General features: G+C 48.9%; 1 protein-coding gene across 2 annotated transcripts in view; it reads right to left on the bottom strand.

Annotated features, from left to right (window-relative positions):
• Nucleotides 1-15365, bottom strand: part of LOC122541250 (ral guanine nucleotide dissociation stimulator-like) — a 217338-nt gene extending 201973 nt beyond the window's left edge. Inside the window, exon 1 of one of the 2 annotated variants that reach the window (XM_087979491.1) lies at nt 15173-15365. In XM_087979491.1, coding sequence (XP_087835617.1) covers nt 15173-15307 — 135 coding nt within the window. In that variant the 5' untranslated portion in view covers nt 15308-15365. The remainder of the gene's footprint in view (nt 1-15172) is intronic. The other variant, XM_087979488.1, reaches the window with a different exon arrangement.
• Nucleotides 15366-15942: the final 577 nt, after the last annotated feature.

Raw genomic sequence — 15942 nt, 5'->3', positions numbered from 1 at the left:
CATCAGTCCCACCGGTCCCTGGTAAACCTTCACTGCATTCCCTTGAGAGCAAGACCATCTTTCCTCAAGAGAGGAGACCAAAACTGGACGCAATATATTGGGTGCGGCCTCACCAAAGCCCTGGGTAACTGCAACCACACCCGCCAATCATCTCTTGTCTCACACCCCCTTTCAAAGCCCTGCAACATTTAACACAGATTGTCGCTCCTCGTGTTCCTTACACCAGTACAATTAGTTGTCACCACTGGGCAATCTGTGGCAGCAACTTGGGAGGGAGCGTGGCCAGCTGGGGTGAAAGGTCAAGTGGCCAAAAGCATCATGGGATAAAAGGGCGTCAAAGAAGGGACGGTGTTCAGGGGAACTCGCACCAGCCTTGCAAAGAGCTGGCTGAGCAGGCGAGGAGTTACAGAAGGTAGAACAAAGGGCCTGAGGCCAAACCTAGACAGATACCTGTTAAAAGCTCTGGAAAGGTTCCCCAGCCACAGCTTGCCAGTAGGTCGGAGGGGAAGGTTTGGGTTTGACCTTGCCCGGGGTTCAAGCTTTCAGCTTGTGAGAAGACCCAGCTCATTAATGGACACTCTGTGTCTGTTCAGCGCACATCCTGTTTACCATCGTTTCCAAAACCCGGATGCCACAGACACTGGCCGGGGGATGGGGGATGAGAGTGCAGTTGGAATGAAAGCCACGTGGAAATTTGGAATCAGGCGAAAGCAAGTCTGAGTCGTACGCATCTCTCGAGGTCAGGAGCAGGATATCCTGAATGTGGACCACACAATGGGGACAGGAATCGCACTATGCAGCATTGATCACAGAAATAACTGTCGCAGGTACACAGGATCCCTGAGAACACTGAGACTCAGAGATATACAGCACAGAAACAGACCCTTTGGTCCAACCCGTCCATGCTGACCAGATATCCCAATCCAATCTAGTCCCACCTGCCAGCACCCGGCCCATATCCCTCCAAACCCTTCCTATTCATATACCCATCCAGATGCCTTTTAAATGTTGCAATTGTACCAGCCTGCATCACATCCTCTGGCAGCTCATTCCATACACGTACCACCCTCTGCGTGAAAACGTTGCCCCTCAGGTCTCTTTTATATCTTTTCCCTCTCACCCTAAACCTATGCCCTCTGGACTCCCACACCCCAGGGAAAAGACTTTGTCTGTATATCCTATCCATGCCCCTCATGATTTTATAAACCTCTATAAGGTCACCCCTCAGCCTCCGACGCTCCAGGGAAAACAGCCCCAGCCTATTCAGCCTCTCCCTGTAGCTCAAATCCTCCAACCCTGGCAACATCCTTGTAAATCTTTTCTCACCCCTTTCAAGTTTCACAACATCCTTCCGATAGGAAGGAGACCAGAACTGCACAGAATATTCCAACAGTGGCCTAACCAATGTCCTGTACAGCCGCAACATGACCTCCCAACTCCTGTACTCAATACTCTGACCAATAAAGGAAAGCATACCAAACACCTTCTTCACTATCCTATCTACCTGCGACTCCCCTTTCAAGGAGCTATGAACCTGCACTCCAAGATCTCTTTGTTCAGCAGCACTCCCTAGGACCTTACCATTAAGTGTATAAGTCCTGCTAAGATTTGCTTTCCCAAAATGCAGCACCTCACATTTATCTAAATAAAACTCCATCTGCCACTCCTCACCCCATTAGTTGCCAGGTTTCGGGACTTGCCAGGAATGGGAAGGGGCTGGAAAAGTTGGGGTTGGTTCCCCTGTGAATGTGGGACATCAACTCAAGGTGTTCAGAATCACAAAGGTATTTGAAAGAGCAGCCAATGAGAGACTGACTCCAGAGTCAGAAGGGTCAGTAAGTGGAGTCGCAGGGAGATAAGACCCTCCAAAGAGCAACCTACCCAGACCCCTACATCTATCACTATGGGCATTTAACACGGCCAATTCACGTGACCTGCACAGCTTTGGACTGTGGGAGGAAACTGAAGCACCCGGAGGAAACCCACGCAGAAACGGGAAGAATGCGCAAACTCCACACAGACAGTCACCCGAGGTGGGAATTGAACCCGGGTCTCTGGAGCGATGAGGCAGCAGTGCTAACCACTGTGCCACCGTGCCGTGTTGTGAAACTTGAAAGTGTTCAGAAAAGATTCACAAGGTTGCTGATTCTTTACTCTGTATCCAACCCTGTACTGTACTTGTCCTGAGGAGTTTTGATGGGGACAGTATGGAGAGACCTTTTAATTTAAATATGTCAAGGGAGTTTTACTCTCTTTACCCTGTGCTGCACCTGTCCCGTGAGTATTAAATGGAAAAGTGCAAAGAGGGTTCCATTCCATATCCAACCCAGGCCATTCCTGTCACAGGAATATTGATGGGATAGTGTAGAGGGACGTGTATTCTATATCTAACCACATTGTAACCCTCCTGAGCAGATTGCAGTCTGACCCTGCACTGGGAGTATTTGATGGGGATAGTGTACAGGGAGCTGGACTCTATATCTATAGAGTCATACAGCACGGAAACAGATCTTTCGGTCCAACCACTCCATGCTAACCATCTTTCCCAAACTAAACTAGCCCCAACTTGCCTGTGTTGGGCCTCTCAACCCTTCCCGAGATACACCTGATGCAACTACTGCAGATTCTGAAAACCTGCAAAGACAAAGCAGTCATTGACCTTAACCTTTAACTCTGTTCCTCTACCTACAGGTGGTGCCAAACCTAATGGGTATTTCCAACAACGCCTGTTTTTATTGTCAAACTATACCTGAACTGGGTGTGTTTAAGGTCCCAGTGCACAATTTTTATTTTTAAAATAGCATAACATTCCGCAGTGATGATGACACCCACATGGTTTGATGAGGATTAGAAAGGTTCAGGAAAAATAAAATTGGCTTTGATTGGGAGAGACGATCGAGACTACAAAGGATTGGGTCAGTTCAACTGGGGCCACCTATTTGCTGTCACAAGGACTCATTGTAAAGTTATGGTGCAGCGTAAGGTGTGTGTTATTTGTCTGCTTTCTGATGCTGCTGGCTTGTTTTGGGATTTACCTCTAAGGATAATCAGTCCCTCCCTGCGGAACTTTGAGTAAGTGGCATCTTGCAGAGGCAAGACAAAGCAGTTAGTGCAAAAGTCTGTACCAGCACTGTAATTGGACCCAGTTCATCAGAAAGTGAGAGAGAGAGAGAGACAGAGAGAGAGAGAGACAGAGAGAAACAGAAACAGAATTAGAGAGAGAGAGAGGAAGAGAGAAAGAGACAGAGAGAGAGAAAGAGAGACACACACAGAGAGACAGAATGGGCTTTGCAGGAAGGTTTGCACAGGACACCCTACCTTGAGGTTAAAGTACTTGCCATTTTCCCATTTGCGTGGTAGCAAGAAATCCTAGGAAACAGAGGAGGGGTCCATTCAGCCCGCTGAGACTGCTTCACCACTCAATATGATTGGGGTCGCGCTATCTCGAAGTGAGATTAAGTAAATGGGTTTTCCATTTCAGGCAGAATGAAGGCGGGAAATCTCAGACGGAAAGTTTGCCGAGGCTGCTGGCTGGGGTGGGGGCCAGTTAAAATGGTGGGGATTCAGACTTACAGGGCAAGGGTATGCAGGCATCCAGAATCCAGCCAGCGTTCCGACCACGTTCTGCTAGAGGAACAGACTCACTTTGAGGGGGCTGAATGGCCTTCTCCTGTTCCGGCTTGGGAGGGGCATTGATAGGGAAACACACTCTCCCACGCAACTGTGGTCTCCCTGTCAGTGTCAGTGCCTCGTAAACAACTATTTAGCTTTCTGAAAGGAAGGAATGACCCCAGTAGGCCATCATGAGGATGTGCCAGTTGTGGGGAAATGCATGTGAATGCTGATTGTGGTAAAACAGTGTCAACATCCAACTGCAAAGTGATTCGAAGACAATAGGCTGATTGTCAACATGCTGTGTGGGGGGGGAGCCTCACACGCATTTACTCACAGTGAGACAACAGCAGATTAAATAGCACCATTCGTGAACCAACTCCGAACATAAAACCTCATTCATTTTAATGCAAGATAAATGATTATCTTTTTGCTAAACTAAACCTCCACAAACACGGCATTATTAAAGGAAAGTGCCTGTACCCTATACTCTCCCCCCGGGTGAAACACAAAACAGAGTCGCTTAGAAATTATCGCATGTTGATGAGCAATTAGAGCATTGTAATAAGTGGATTAGCACACCAATTGATATTCTTAATAGAAGTGTGCTAATATGTGATCTATTTATCTCGCTGTATGTTAGAAACCATGAGTGGGCTAGGGGTATGATTCTTGCTTTGGGTGCAAGCGGTCCCAGCTTCAAATCCTGGATGAGTCCAGTTTTAGGGTGGCTCAGTGGCTAGCACTGCTGCCCCACAACACCAGGGACCTCAGGTTTGAGCCCATCCTCAGGTGACTGTCTGTGCGGAGTTTGTATGTTTTCCCCGTGTCTGCGTGGGTTTCTCCGAGTGCTCTGGTTTCCTCCTACAGTCCAAAGATGTGCAGGTTACGGTGGATCGGCCATGCTAAATTACCCCATAGTGTCCAGGGATGTGTACGTTAATGTGCATTAGTCAGGGGTAAATGTGGGGTAATAGGGTAGCGGAATGGGTTTCGGGTGAGTGACTCTTCAGAGGGTCAGTGTGGACTTATTGGGCCGAAGGGCCTGTTTCCACCCTGTAGGGATTCTATGAAAATATGGAAAGGAAACCAGAAAGGGGTGAGTTCAGAGCTCTCCACACTTCAGTTGATCTCCAGGTTGAGGGAGTGCTGCAACGTTGGAGGTGCAGTCTTTCAGGTGAAATACAAAATGAGGTCCACTCTGACCTATCACATCTAAATTTTCTACTGGTTTCAGAAGAGAAGACAGATGCTCTCCCAACTTCACAAGAACACGCAATCTGGGCTTTATCACTTGGTCATTGCTGGGATCTTCCCATGGGAAAATTAGCCGCCCAACCCCTGAATTCCCTCGGAGCGGGAGACAATTTCAGGGGGTTACAGCTGAGCCACAAGGAGGATTGTAACAGAGGCAGAGACTGGGCTAGTGGAACAGACAGGCAGGTGAAAGATGCAGTTTAGTGCAGACAAGTGGGGATTTTGAGATCCTTTCAGTAGATTTGGCTGCCCGTGGCCAAGCTAGATTTAGAAAATAGTAAAAAGAGTCAACCACATTGATGTGAAGCTGCAAACATGAGTGGGAAACCAGAGGAGGGCTGCAGAAAAGAGCAGATTTTCGTCTCCGTAGTGAACCAGACAGGTTTTTGTTTTAAAACAAGAACTGGTAACCATTCATGATCAATGTCATTGATACCAACTTGGTCCAACCAAGATGGCGGAAGCAATGGGTTAGGCTGATTCTGGGCTCGAAGCCAGGTCTCATCCACTCTGTCCGCTTTCCACTTTTTTTCTTTCTTCTCTCATTTCTTTCCCTTTCTTTCTTTTTTAGTTTCTTGGCGTTTTTTTTTTGACTTCCCTGCTGGAGAGAGCTCAGCAGCTGAGGCCTGGCAAGATGGCGGTTGGCAGCAAAGCACCTGGCAAGGCCAGGAGGGGTTTTGACCAACACGGGTGAGAGCGTGCCCAGCGCGGGGAAGAGGGGAAGTGAGCCCTCATGGGGAAGGCCTAGCATGGAGCGACTGTAGGCCCAAGGCTTAAGAAAGGAATGTCTTGTTTAGCTTCTAACTTTACTTCCTTACTCTTCTACTTTATACTAAAAACAGAACTGCAGTGATGAACTTTTTTTAAACTAATTTCGTTATTTTTCTGAGATTTTGTACCTTTCTCCCTAACACAACACCGGGAATGACGACACTGTATGATTTTCACTGTACTCCTGTGTACCAGAGTACCCGTGACAACAAAACCGAAATCGAAATGGTAGAATCCGGATTCACGAACTGAATTAAAGTTCCACCGGTTGCTAGGGCAATACATTTGAGGAGGACGAATGAAGACGGACAATGGGTAAAATCGAAAAGGGTGTGCATGGATGGAAGTGAGGAGGCCGGAGGGGATATGTCTAACGGTCAGTGAGGTTGAGGATGCAGTGAACTATATAAGGCCTGGGCTTCACAAGCTTCACTCGATGGTCTACTTATGCTCCTACCTGGTATGTTTCAGGACTTGCTGAATTCGCCCTCCTGCCAATTCTACCCCTCCCCACTTATCTCCCTCTCGGCGTCGAGCCACGTCCCGCTGGTGGCTTTGCAAGTGGAACATTAGCGTCTGTGATCGTGAGCCATCAGGAAGCCAATCCAAAAAGCAAAAGGTCCACATTCTGAATCTCCGGATCGTCACAGTTAGCGGTTACTCAAACACACTTCACAGCCTGGTTCCTGTACAGCACTGGAACAGCGAGGTTACTAAAGGCCCACTTTCCAAGCAAAACCAAGCAGCCTCTCAGGAAGTCACAGTTTGCATCCACTAGCTTTAATCTGGGCTTCAGAGAATAGTGGCATCAGAGGAATGCATCAAAGGTGTAATGATGCATAGCTCAGAAAGAGCACATGCGGCAGAGGCAGTCACAGAGAGGTGCTGCATGGTCACAGACCCTTCAGTCCAACTCGTCCATGCCAACCAGGGTATCCGAAGTTAATCTTGTCGGCACCTGACCCCTTTCCCTCTAAACCCTTCCTATTCAAGTGCCCATCCAGATGCCTTTTAAATATTGTAATTGTACCAGCCTCCACCACTTCCTCTGGCAGCTCGTTCCATACACACACCACCCTCTGTGTGAAATAGCTGCCCCTTAGGTCAGAGAGTCATAGAGATGTACAGCATGGAAACAGACCCTTCGGTCCAACCCGTCCATGCCAACCAGATATCCCAACCCAATCTAATCCCACCTGCCAGCACCCGGCCCATATCCCTCCAAACCCTTTCTATTTATATACCCAACCAAATACCTCTTAAATATTGGAATTGTACCAGCCTCCACCACATCCTCTGGCAGCTCATTCCATTCACGTACCACCCTCTGCATGAAACATTTGCCCTGAGGTCTCTTTTATATCTTTCCCCTCTCACCCTCTCGTTCTGGACACCCCGACCCCAGGAAAGGACTATGTCTATTTACCCTATCCATGCCCCTCATAATTTTGTAAACCTCTATAATGTCACCCCTCAGCCTCTGACACTCCAGGGAAAACAGCTCCAACCTATTCAGCCTCTCCCTGTAGCTCAAATCCTCCAACCCTGGCAACATCCTTGTAAATCTTTTCTGAACCCTTTCAAGTTTCACAACATCTCCCCGATAGGAAGGAGACCAGAATTGCACACAATATTCCAACAGTGGCCTAACCAATGTCTTGTACAGCCGCAACATGACCTCCCAACTCCTGTACTCAGTACTCTGATCAATAAAGGAAAGCATACCAAACGCCTTTTTCACTATCCTATCTATCTGCAACTCCACTTTCAAGGAGATATGAACCTGCACTCCAAGATCTCTTTGTTCAGCAACAGTCCCTAGGACCTTACCATTAAGTGTATAAGTCCTGCTAAGATTTGCTTTCCCAAAATGCAGCATCTCACATTTATTTGAATTAAACTCCATCTGTCACTTCTCAGCCCATTGGCCCATCTGGTCCAGATCCTGTTGTAATCTGAGGTAACCCTCTTCGCTGTCCACTACACCTCCAATTTTGGTGTCATCTGCAAACTTACTACTGTACCTCTTATGCTCGTGTCCAAATCATTTATATAAATGACAAAAAGTGGAGGACCCAGCACCGATCCTTGTGGCACTCCACTGGTCACAGGCCTCCAGTCGGAAAAACAATCCTCCACCACCACCCTCTGTCTTCTACCTTTGAGCCAGTTCTGTATCCAAATGGCTAGTTCTCCCTGTATTCCATGAGATCTAACCTTGTTAATCAGTCTCCCATGGGAAACCTTGTTGAACGCTTTACTGAAGTCCATATAGATCACATCTACTGCTGTGCCCTCATCAATCTTCTTTGTTACATCTTCAAAAAAGTCAATCAAGTTTGTGAGACATGATTTCCCATGCACAAAGCCATGTTGATGATCCTTAATCAGTCCTTGCCTTTCCAAATACATGTACATGCTGTCCCTCAGGATTCCTTCCAACAACTTGCCCACCACCAACGTCAGGCTCACTGCTCTATAGTTCCCTGGCTTGTCTTTACCACCCTTCTTAAACAGTGGCACCACGTTCGCCAACCTCCAGTCTCTGGCACCTCACTTGTGACTATCGATGATACAAATATCTCATCAAGAGGCCCAGCTTCCCACAGAGTTCTCGGGTACACCTGATCAGGTACTGGGGATTTATCCACTTTTAACCGTTTCAAGACATCCAGCACTTCCTCCTCTGAAATCTGGACATTTTGCAAGATGTCACCATCTATTTCCCTACAGTCTATATCTTCCATATCCCTTTCCACAGTAAATACTGATGCAAAATATTCATTTAGTATCTCCCCCATTTTCTGTGGCTCCACACAAAGGCCGCCTTGCTGATCTTTGAGGGGCTCTATTCTCTCCCTAGTTACCCTTTTGTCCTCAATATATTTGTAAAACCCTTTGTATTCTCCTTAATTTTATTTGCCAAAGCTATCTCATGTCCCCTTTTGCCCTCCTGATTTCCCTCTTAAGTATACTCCTGCTTCCTTTATACTCTTCTAAGGATTCACTCATTCCATCCTGTCTATACCTGACATATGCTTCCTTCTCTTTCTTAACCAAACCCTCAATTTCTTTAGTCATCCAGCATTCCCTATACCTACCTGTCTTCTCTTTTATATATTTCCCCTGTCACCCTAAACCTATACCCTCTAGTTCTGGACGACCCCCACCCCAGAGAAAAGACCTTCTCTATTTACCCTATCCATGTCCCTCATGATTTTATAAACCTCTATAAAGGTCACTCCTCAGCCTCTGGCGCTCCAGGGAAAACAGGCCCCAGCCTATTCAGCCTGGATCTATAACATTTATGTCCACCCACCCCCACTTCTCTGTTCTCTCCCCACAGCCCTGCAAGTCATCGAGCTTTACAACACGGAAACAGACCCTTCGGTCCGACTCCTCCATGCTGACCAGATATCCGAAATTAATCTAGTCCCATTTGCCTGCACTAAATATTGCAATTGTACCAACCTCCACTACTTCCTCTTTCACGGAGTGAGATGGTCAGTAACAATATGGATCCAAAATTGGCTGAGTGGTTGAAAACAGAGAGTCAAAGAACAAAACAAAACAGTACAGCAGAGGAACAGGCCCTTCGGCCCTCCTGCCCTGACACATTTTGCCCTTCCATACTAAAACGGTCTTCACTTACAGGATCCGTACCCCTCGATTCCCTTCCTATCCATCTATTCATCCAGGTGCTATTGTGCCTGTTTCCACCACCTCCTCTGGCAGTGCGTTGTGTGAAAAACCTGCCTCGCACATCTCTTTTAAGCTTCACCCCTCGCACCTTGAACCTGTGTTCCCTGGTAAATGACCCCTCCACCCTGTGAAAAAGCCTCATACTTTCCGCTCTATCCATCCCATTCACAGCCTTATCAACTTCTGCCAGGTCACCCCTCAACCTCCTACATTCCAATGAAAACAAACCCAGTCTAAAATCCCCCATATTGGGAAACATCCTGGTAAACCTTTTCTGCATCCTCTCCAAAGCATCCACATCCTTCTGATAGTGCGGTGACCAAAATTGTACGCAATATTCCAAGTGTGGCTTAACTTAGGTTCTATGAAGTTGCAGTATAATTTGCCTATACCCAATGCTGCTTCCAATGAGGCCAAGCACACCATAAGCCTTTTTTACTACCTTATCTACCTGCACTGTCACCTTCAGTGATCTGTGAACCCACACACCCAGATCCCTCTGCATATCAATACTCCAAAGAGTTCTGCCGTTCACTGTATAATTTCCACCTGTGCTTGACCTTCCAAAGTACATCACCTTCCATTTGTCCAGATTAAACTTCCTCTGCCATTTTTCTGTCTTCGCCTCCAACTGATCTATATCCCACCGTATCCTCTGAGAATCCTCCTCATTATCCGCAACTCCACCAATCCTTGTGTCATGATACTTTCAGACTGGAGGAAGGCCAATTTTGGGGAATGCCTGCTTTTCATAATGTATATAGAAATATGTAGAAAACGCTGGAAATCTTGTTATTCAGGGGACGGGTTCGAAAGTTAGCAGAAGACGCAAAACTTGGGGGAATTGTAAACTGCAAGGCGGACAGTGCACAACTTCAAGAGACTCCAGTGAATGCAGACCCAGATTCCTCAACCACTCCTCATACAACAAAGCCCATCATCTCCAGGAATCAACCCAGATGTTAGTGGAGTAGGTAGATGGGAGCCAGATGAAACTTAATGGAATTCAGAGGTGGGGGAGAACAATATAAAACAAAAGATACTAAATCAATTATAAAATGGTGCTTCAGAAGAGATCATGAGAAAATCAAAAGGGTTCTATTCTAAATTAGGCACAGGAGCAGAAAGACAAAAGGGTGTACATTTGAAGGAGCAGGATACACAGAGAGAGCTATTAATAAAGCACAAGGTATTCTAAGTTTTGTTAATGGGGCACAGAGTACTGGAACAGGGAGGTTTTGTGAGATACAAGGTTAGACTTCAGCTTGTGTTCTGGCTGCCACATTTTAGGAAGGATGTGAATGCATCATAGACAGAGTGCAGGAAAAGGTTGGTTCCAAGGAACTTCCGATCTGAGGAGGGACTGAAAACGTTTGGGATGGCTTTCCAAGGAAAGGAGGCGGCTGAAGGGAGAGTTGATTGACAGAGCAGATCAGGAGGAATCATACCCACTTGCAAAAGGATTGAGAACCAGACAGCACAGTGTTTCGCAAAAGAGGCAAATGCGAGGGGAGACCAAGCTTCTTTCACACAGCATGTGGCCTGGGTTTGGAACGCACAGCCTGGTGACAGAGGAAGGTTACACCGAGGCATTCAAGAGGGCACTGGATGGTTACTCAGACAGAAACAAAGTGCAGGGTTACGGGGAGAAATGGCAAGAGTCTAACACCAAGTCAAGACGGATTGAGAATGGCTGAATGAGCTGAACGGCCACCTCCTGTCCCACAATAATTCTGTGATATTACACCAAACACTTTGTCACCCTGAATGTGCCTGTATCGCATGGCAATCTCTTTGTGGCCTCCACATAACTTACATTTCCGTCCAAATTTCATATTTCGGCCAATGTGGATCCTGCACTCTCTGACTGCAGGAGAAAAGGAGGATCAAATTCCCAGGCTGCGCAGCCCATCCCTCCTCATTCCCGTGTTATTCCCTCCCAGTGTCCGAACCCAAAAATAACCGGGCCTATTGGTTTCTGGGGATACAGGGAATTTGGAAATCAGAGCAGGAATAGGCCAGTTAGTCTCTGCCATTCAACCCAATCATGGCTAATCTATATCTTCAGGGCCACAGCACCCTGTCACACCCACACTGACCCTGTCACACTCACACTGACCCTGTCACACTCACATTGACCCTGACAGTCTGACCCTGTCACACTGACACTGACAGTCTGACCCTGTCACATTGAGAGTGACCCTGACAGTCTGACCCCGTAACATCACACTGACCCTGACAGTCTGACCCTGTCACACTCACACTGACCCTGTCAGTCTGACCCTGTAACACTCACATTGACTCTAATAGTGTGACCCTGTCACACTCACACTGACCCTGTCAGTCTGACCCTGTCACACTCACACTGACCTTGACAGTATGACCCTGTCACACTGGCACTGACAGTCTGACCCTGTGACAACACACTGACTCTGACAGTCTGACCCTGTCACACTGACACTGACAGTCTGACCCTGTGACAACACACTGACCCTGTCAGTCTGCTCCTGTCACACTCACACTGACCCTGTCAGTCTGACCCTGTCACACTCACACTGACCCTGACAGTATGACCCTGTGATATCACACTGACCCTGACAGTCTGCTCCTGTCACACTCACACTAACCCTGACAGTCTGACCCTGTCACACTGGCACTGACCCTGACAGTCTGACCCTGTCACACTGGCACTGACCCTGACAGTCTGACCCTGTCACATTGAGAGTGACCCTGAGTCTGACCCTGTGATATCACACTGACACTGACCCTAACAGTCTGACCCTGTCACACTCACATTGACCCTGTCAGTCTGATCCTGTTTCACTGACACTAACCCTCACAGTCCGATCCCATCGGAGAAAGTGAGGACTTCAGATGCTGGAGATCAGAGCTTAAAATGTGTCGCTGGAAATGTTCAGCAGGTCAGGCAGCATCCAAGGAACAGGAGAATCGACGTTTCGGGCATAAGCCCTTCTTCAGGCTTATGCCCAAAATGTCGATTCTCCTGTTCCTTTGATGCTGCCTGACCTGCTGCGCTTTTCCAGCAACACATTTTAAAGTCTGATCCCATCGCACTGACAGTGATTCTGACTGTCTGATCCTGTGACACTGACTCTCACAGTCTGATCCTGACCCTGACAATCTGGTCCTGTCACACTGACATGACCCCCTCAGTCCGATCCTGTCACACTCACATTGACCCTGACAGTCTAATCCTGTCACACTGACATGACCACCTTAGTCTGATCCTGTCACAATCGCGGTGACCCTTTCAGTCTGATCCTGTCACTAGCACAGTGACCCTGACAGTCTGACCGAGTCACATTCACACTGTCCCTGACAGTCAGATCCTGTCATACTCACAATCTGACCCTCACAGTCTGATCCTGTCACACTCACAGTCTGACTCTCTCAGTCTGATCCTGTCACACTCACTAACCCTGACAATCTGATCCTATCACACTCACACTGACTGTCACAGTCTCATCATGTCACACTGACACTGAGTCTGACAGTCTTGATCCCCTCACACTGACAGTGAACCTGACAGTTAGATCCTGTCAAACTCACACTGACCGTCACAGTCTGATCCTGTCACACTGACAGTGAACCTGACAGTCTGATCCTGTCACACTGACAGTGATCATCACAGTCTCATCCTGTCACACTGACACTGAGTCTGACCGTCTTGAACCTGTTATCCTCACACTGACTGTGACGGTCTGACCCTGTCACACTGACAATAGCCCTGATAGGCTGATTCTGTCAAACTGACACTGACCCTCACAATCTGACAACTGTCACATTCACATTGACCGTCACAGTCTGAACCTATCACTCTGATAGTAACGTTGACAGTGCGACCCTGTCACACTGAAAGTGACCCTCACCGTCTGAAACTATGACATTCACAGTGACTGTCACAGGCTGAACCTGTCACACTGACAGTGCCCCTGACAGTCTGATCCTGTCAAACTGACAGTGATCCTGTCACACTCACACTGACCTCACAGTCTGACACGGTCACATTCATATTGTCCATCACAGTCTGAACCTGTCACACTGATAGTGACCCTGGCAGTGTGATCCTGTCACAGTGTAAGTGATCCTGACGGTCTGCTCCTGTCATACTGACAGTGACCCTGACAGTCTGATGTCACACTGACAGTGACACTGATGGTCTGACCCTGTCACACTCACACTGACTCTGACAGTCTGCTCCTGTCACACTCACACTGACCCTCACAGTTTGATCCTGTCACACTCACACTGACCCTCACAGTCTGACCCTGTCACACTCACACTGACCCTGACAGTCTGCTCCTGTCACACTCACACTGACCCTGTCAGTCTGCTCCTGCAACACTCACACTGACCCTGTCACACCTACACTGACCCTGTCAGTCTGACCCTGTCCCACTCACATTGACCCTGACAGTCTGATCCTGTCTCACTGACACTGACCCCGACAGTCTGATCCTGTCACACTCGCAATTTTCCTGATAGGCTGATCCTGTGGCTCTGGCATTGACCCTCACAGTCTGACACTGTTACATTCACATTGACCTTCACAGTCTGAACCTGTCACTCTGATAGTAACCCTGACAGTCTGATCCTGTCACACTCACACTGACCCTCACAGTCTGTCTCTGTCACACTGACCCTTACAGGCTGCCCATGTCACACTCACACTGACCCTCACAGTCTGATCCTGTCACACTCACACTGACCCTCACAGTCTGACATTGTCACATTCACATTGACCCTCACAGTCTGAGCCTGTCACACTGATAGTGACCCTCACAGTCTGATCCTGTCACACTCACACTGACCCTCACAGTCTGACACTGTCACATTCACATTGACCCTCACAGTCTGAGCCTGTCACACTCACACTGACCCTCACAGTCTGTCTCTGTCACACTCACACTGACCCTCACAGTCTGATCCTTGTCACACTGATAGTGACCCTCACAGTCTGTCTCTGTCACACTCACACTGACCCTCACAGTCTGATCCTTGTCACACTGATAGTGACCCTCACAGTCTGTCTCTGTCACACTCACACTGACCCTCACAGTCTGATCCTTGTCACACTGATAGTGACCCTCACAGTCTGTCTCTGTCACACTCACACTGACCCTCACAGTCTGATCCTTGTCACACTGATAGTGACCCTCACAGTCTGTCTCTGTCACACTCACACTGACCCTCACAGTCTGAGCCTGTCACTTTCTCTGTGACTTTTATTTCAAAAATATACTTTACTCGTATAAATAGTTTTCCGTATAGTCTTTGAAGCAGTTCTGCTCTGTACAATAGCATGTAAAGAAACAAACTTTGGAGTTTCCTGCAAACCAAAGACATTGCTTACTTGTACAAAACTATATCTCCATGTATTTGAGACACGAGGTGGGTGCAATAACTGAACGGACCCGCATTTACCTTCAGCAGGAAGGCCCCAGACGGTGGTCTTTCCCCGCTGCCCCTCGGCAGCAGCTGCCCCAAGTTTCAGCGCGTCCCTCAGCGCACAGTCCCGGACCTTGGGATGTGCCGGTCTGCAACACTCGGTCAGGGGTCAACTCCTTGCTCTGGAAGGCCGACAGGTTTCGGACAGACCAAAGAGGGTCTTTCACCGAGGAGACGGTCGGTGTGTGTTCCCGTAGAGCAGAGAGTCACGGAGCAGCTCAGGAGGAACCTGGACATACACCACTGCACCTCCCTCCAGGCTCCCTCTACAAAGGCACACTCCAGAGGGAGAGTCTGTAGCCCCCAGAACCACCCTCCCTCCCCACCCCCAGATCGAAAGGACGGCTCTGTCCACACTTACCGGAGGGGAGTCCACATCCGGATCCCTGGCCCTGTAGCCGCTCAGAACCACACTGGCATCTCCGGAGATCTCCAGCCTGACCCCGTCCAGGATGTGGCGGACTGTCCGAGGTAGCATCGCCGGGCCCGGGAGCATCCGCAGAGGAGCTGGGGGATGGCTGGGGTGGGAGTGGGAGGAGGGGGGGGGTATGGAAATAGGCGACTCCAACCGCCCCCCCCCCCCCTCCTCCGCTGTCTCCTCACAGACCGGACCCCTTCAGGGGAGAGCGAGGATTCGGACCGGGGCTGGCCGCTGACTGGGGGGCTCCTCGGGGTCTGACCATGCTTGCTCTAACCCCCCACCACCCCCCCCCCCCCCCCTCCTTCCTCACCTGCCCTGACCCTCCCCCCCCAGCACTGGGCCAGCCAAGGAGCTCTGAGCACTCTGTGTCACACGGTCACAGGCTTGAAAAGAGGAAATAGCAGGGAGTTAACGTTGACCAGGCTGCCTTGTCCCCATAGTAACGCCAGGCACCTCCTTATCGCCTCTGAACATCAGAAACCAGGAGCACCTTCAGCTCCGGGCGCCGAGCCCCAAGATGTGCAGCCTACTCTTTGTCTTTTCTCCAACTCAGGGGGAGTCACACCCCCTTTCATCCGCAAGGTCCTCTTCCCCCTTCGCCGCTCATCTGTGGGGGGGGGGGGGGGGGGGGAAAGAGCAAGGCGTGAGAGGGTTGTTCAGTATATTAGCCCGTGGCAAACTTGCTCACGGGGACGAGAGACGCAGAATTG

The sequence above is a fragment of the Chiloscyllium plagiosum genome, unplaced genomic scaffold, assembly GCF_037043375.1.
Source record: "Chiloscyllium plagiosum isolate Xiang-an unplaced genomic scaffold, Cpla_swu_hap1 HiC_scaffold_35, whole genome shotgun sequence".
NCBI lineage: Eukaryota > Metazoa > Chordata > Chondrichthyes > Orectolobiformes > Hemiscylliidae > Chiloscyllium > Chiloscyllium plagiosum.
This window is presented reverse-complemented; position numbering and strand designations above follow the sequence as displayed.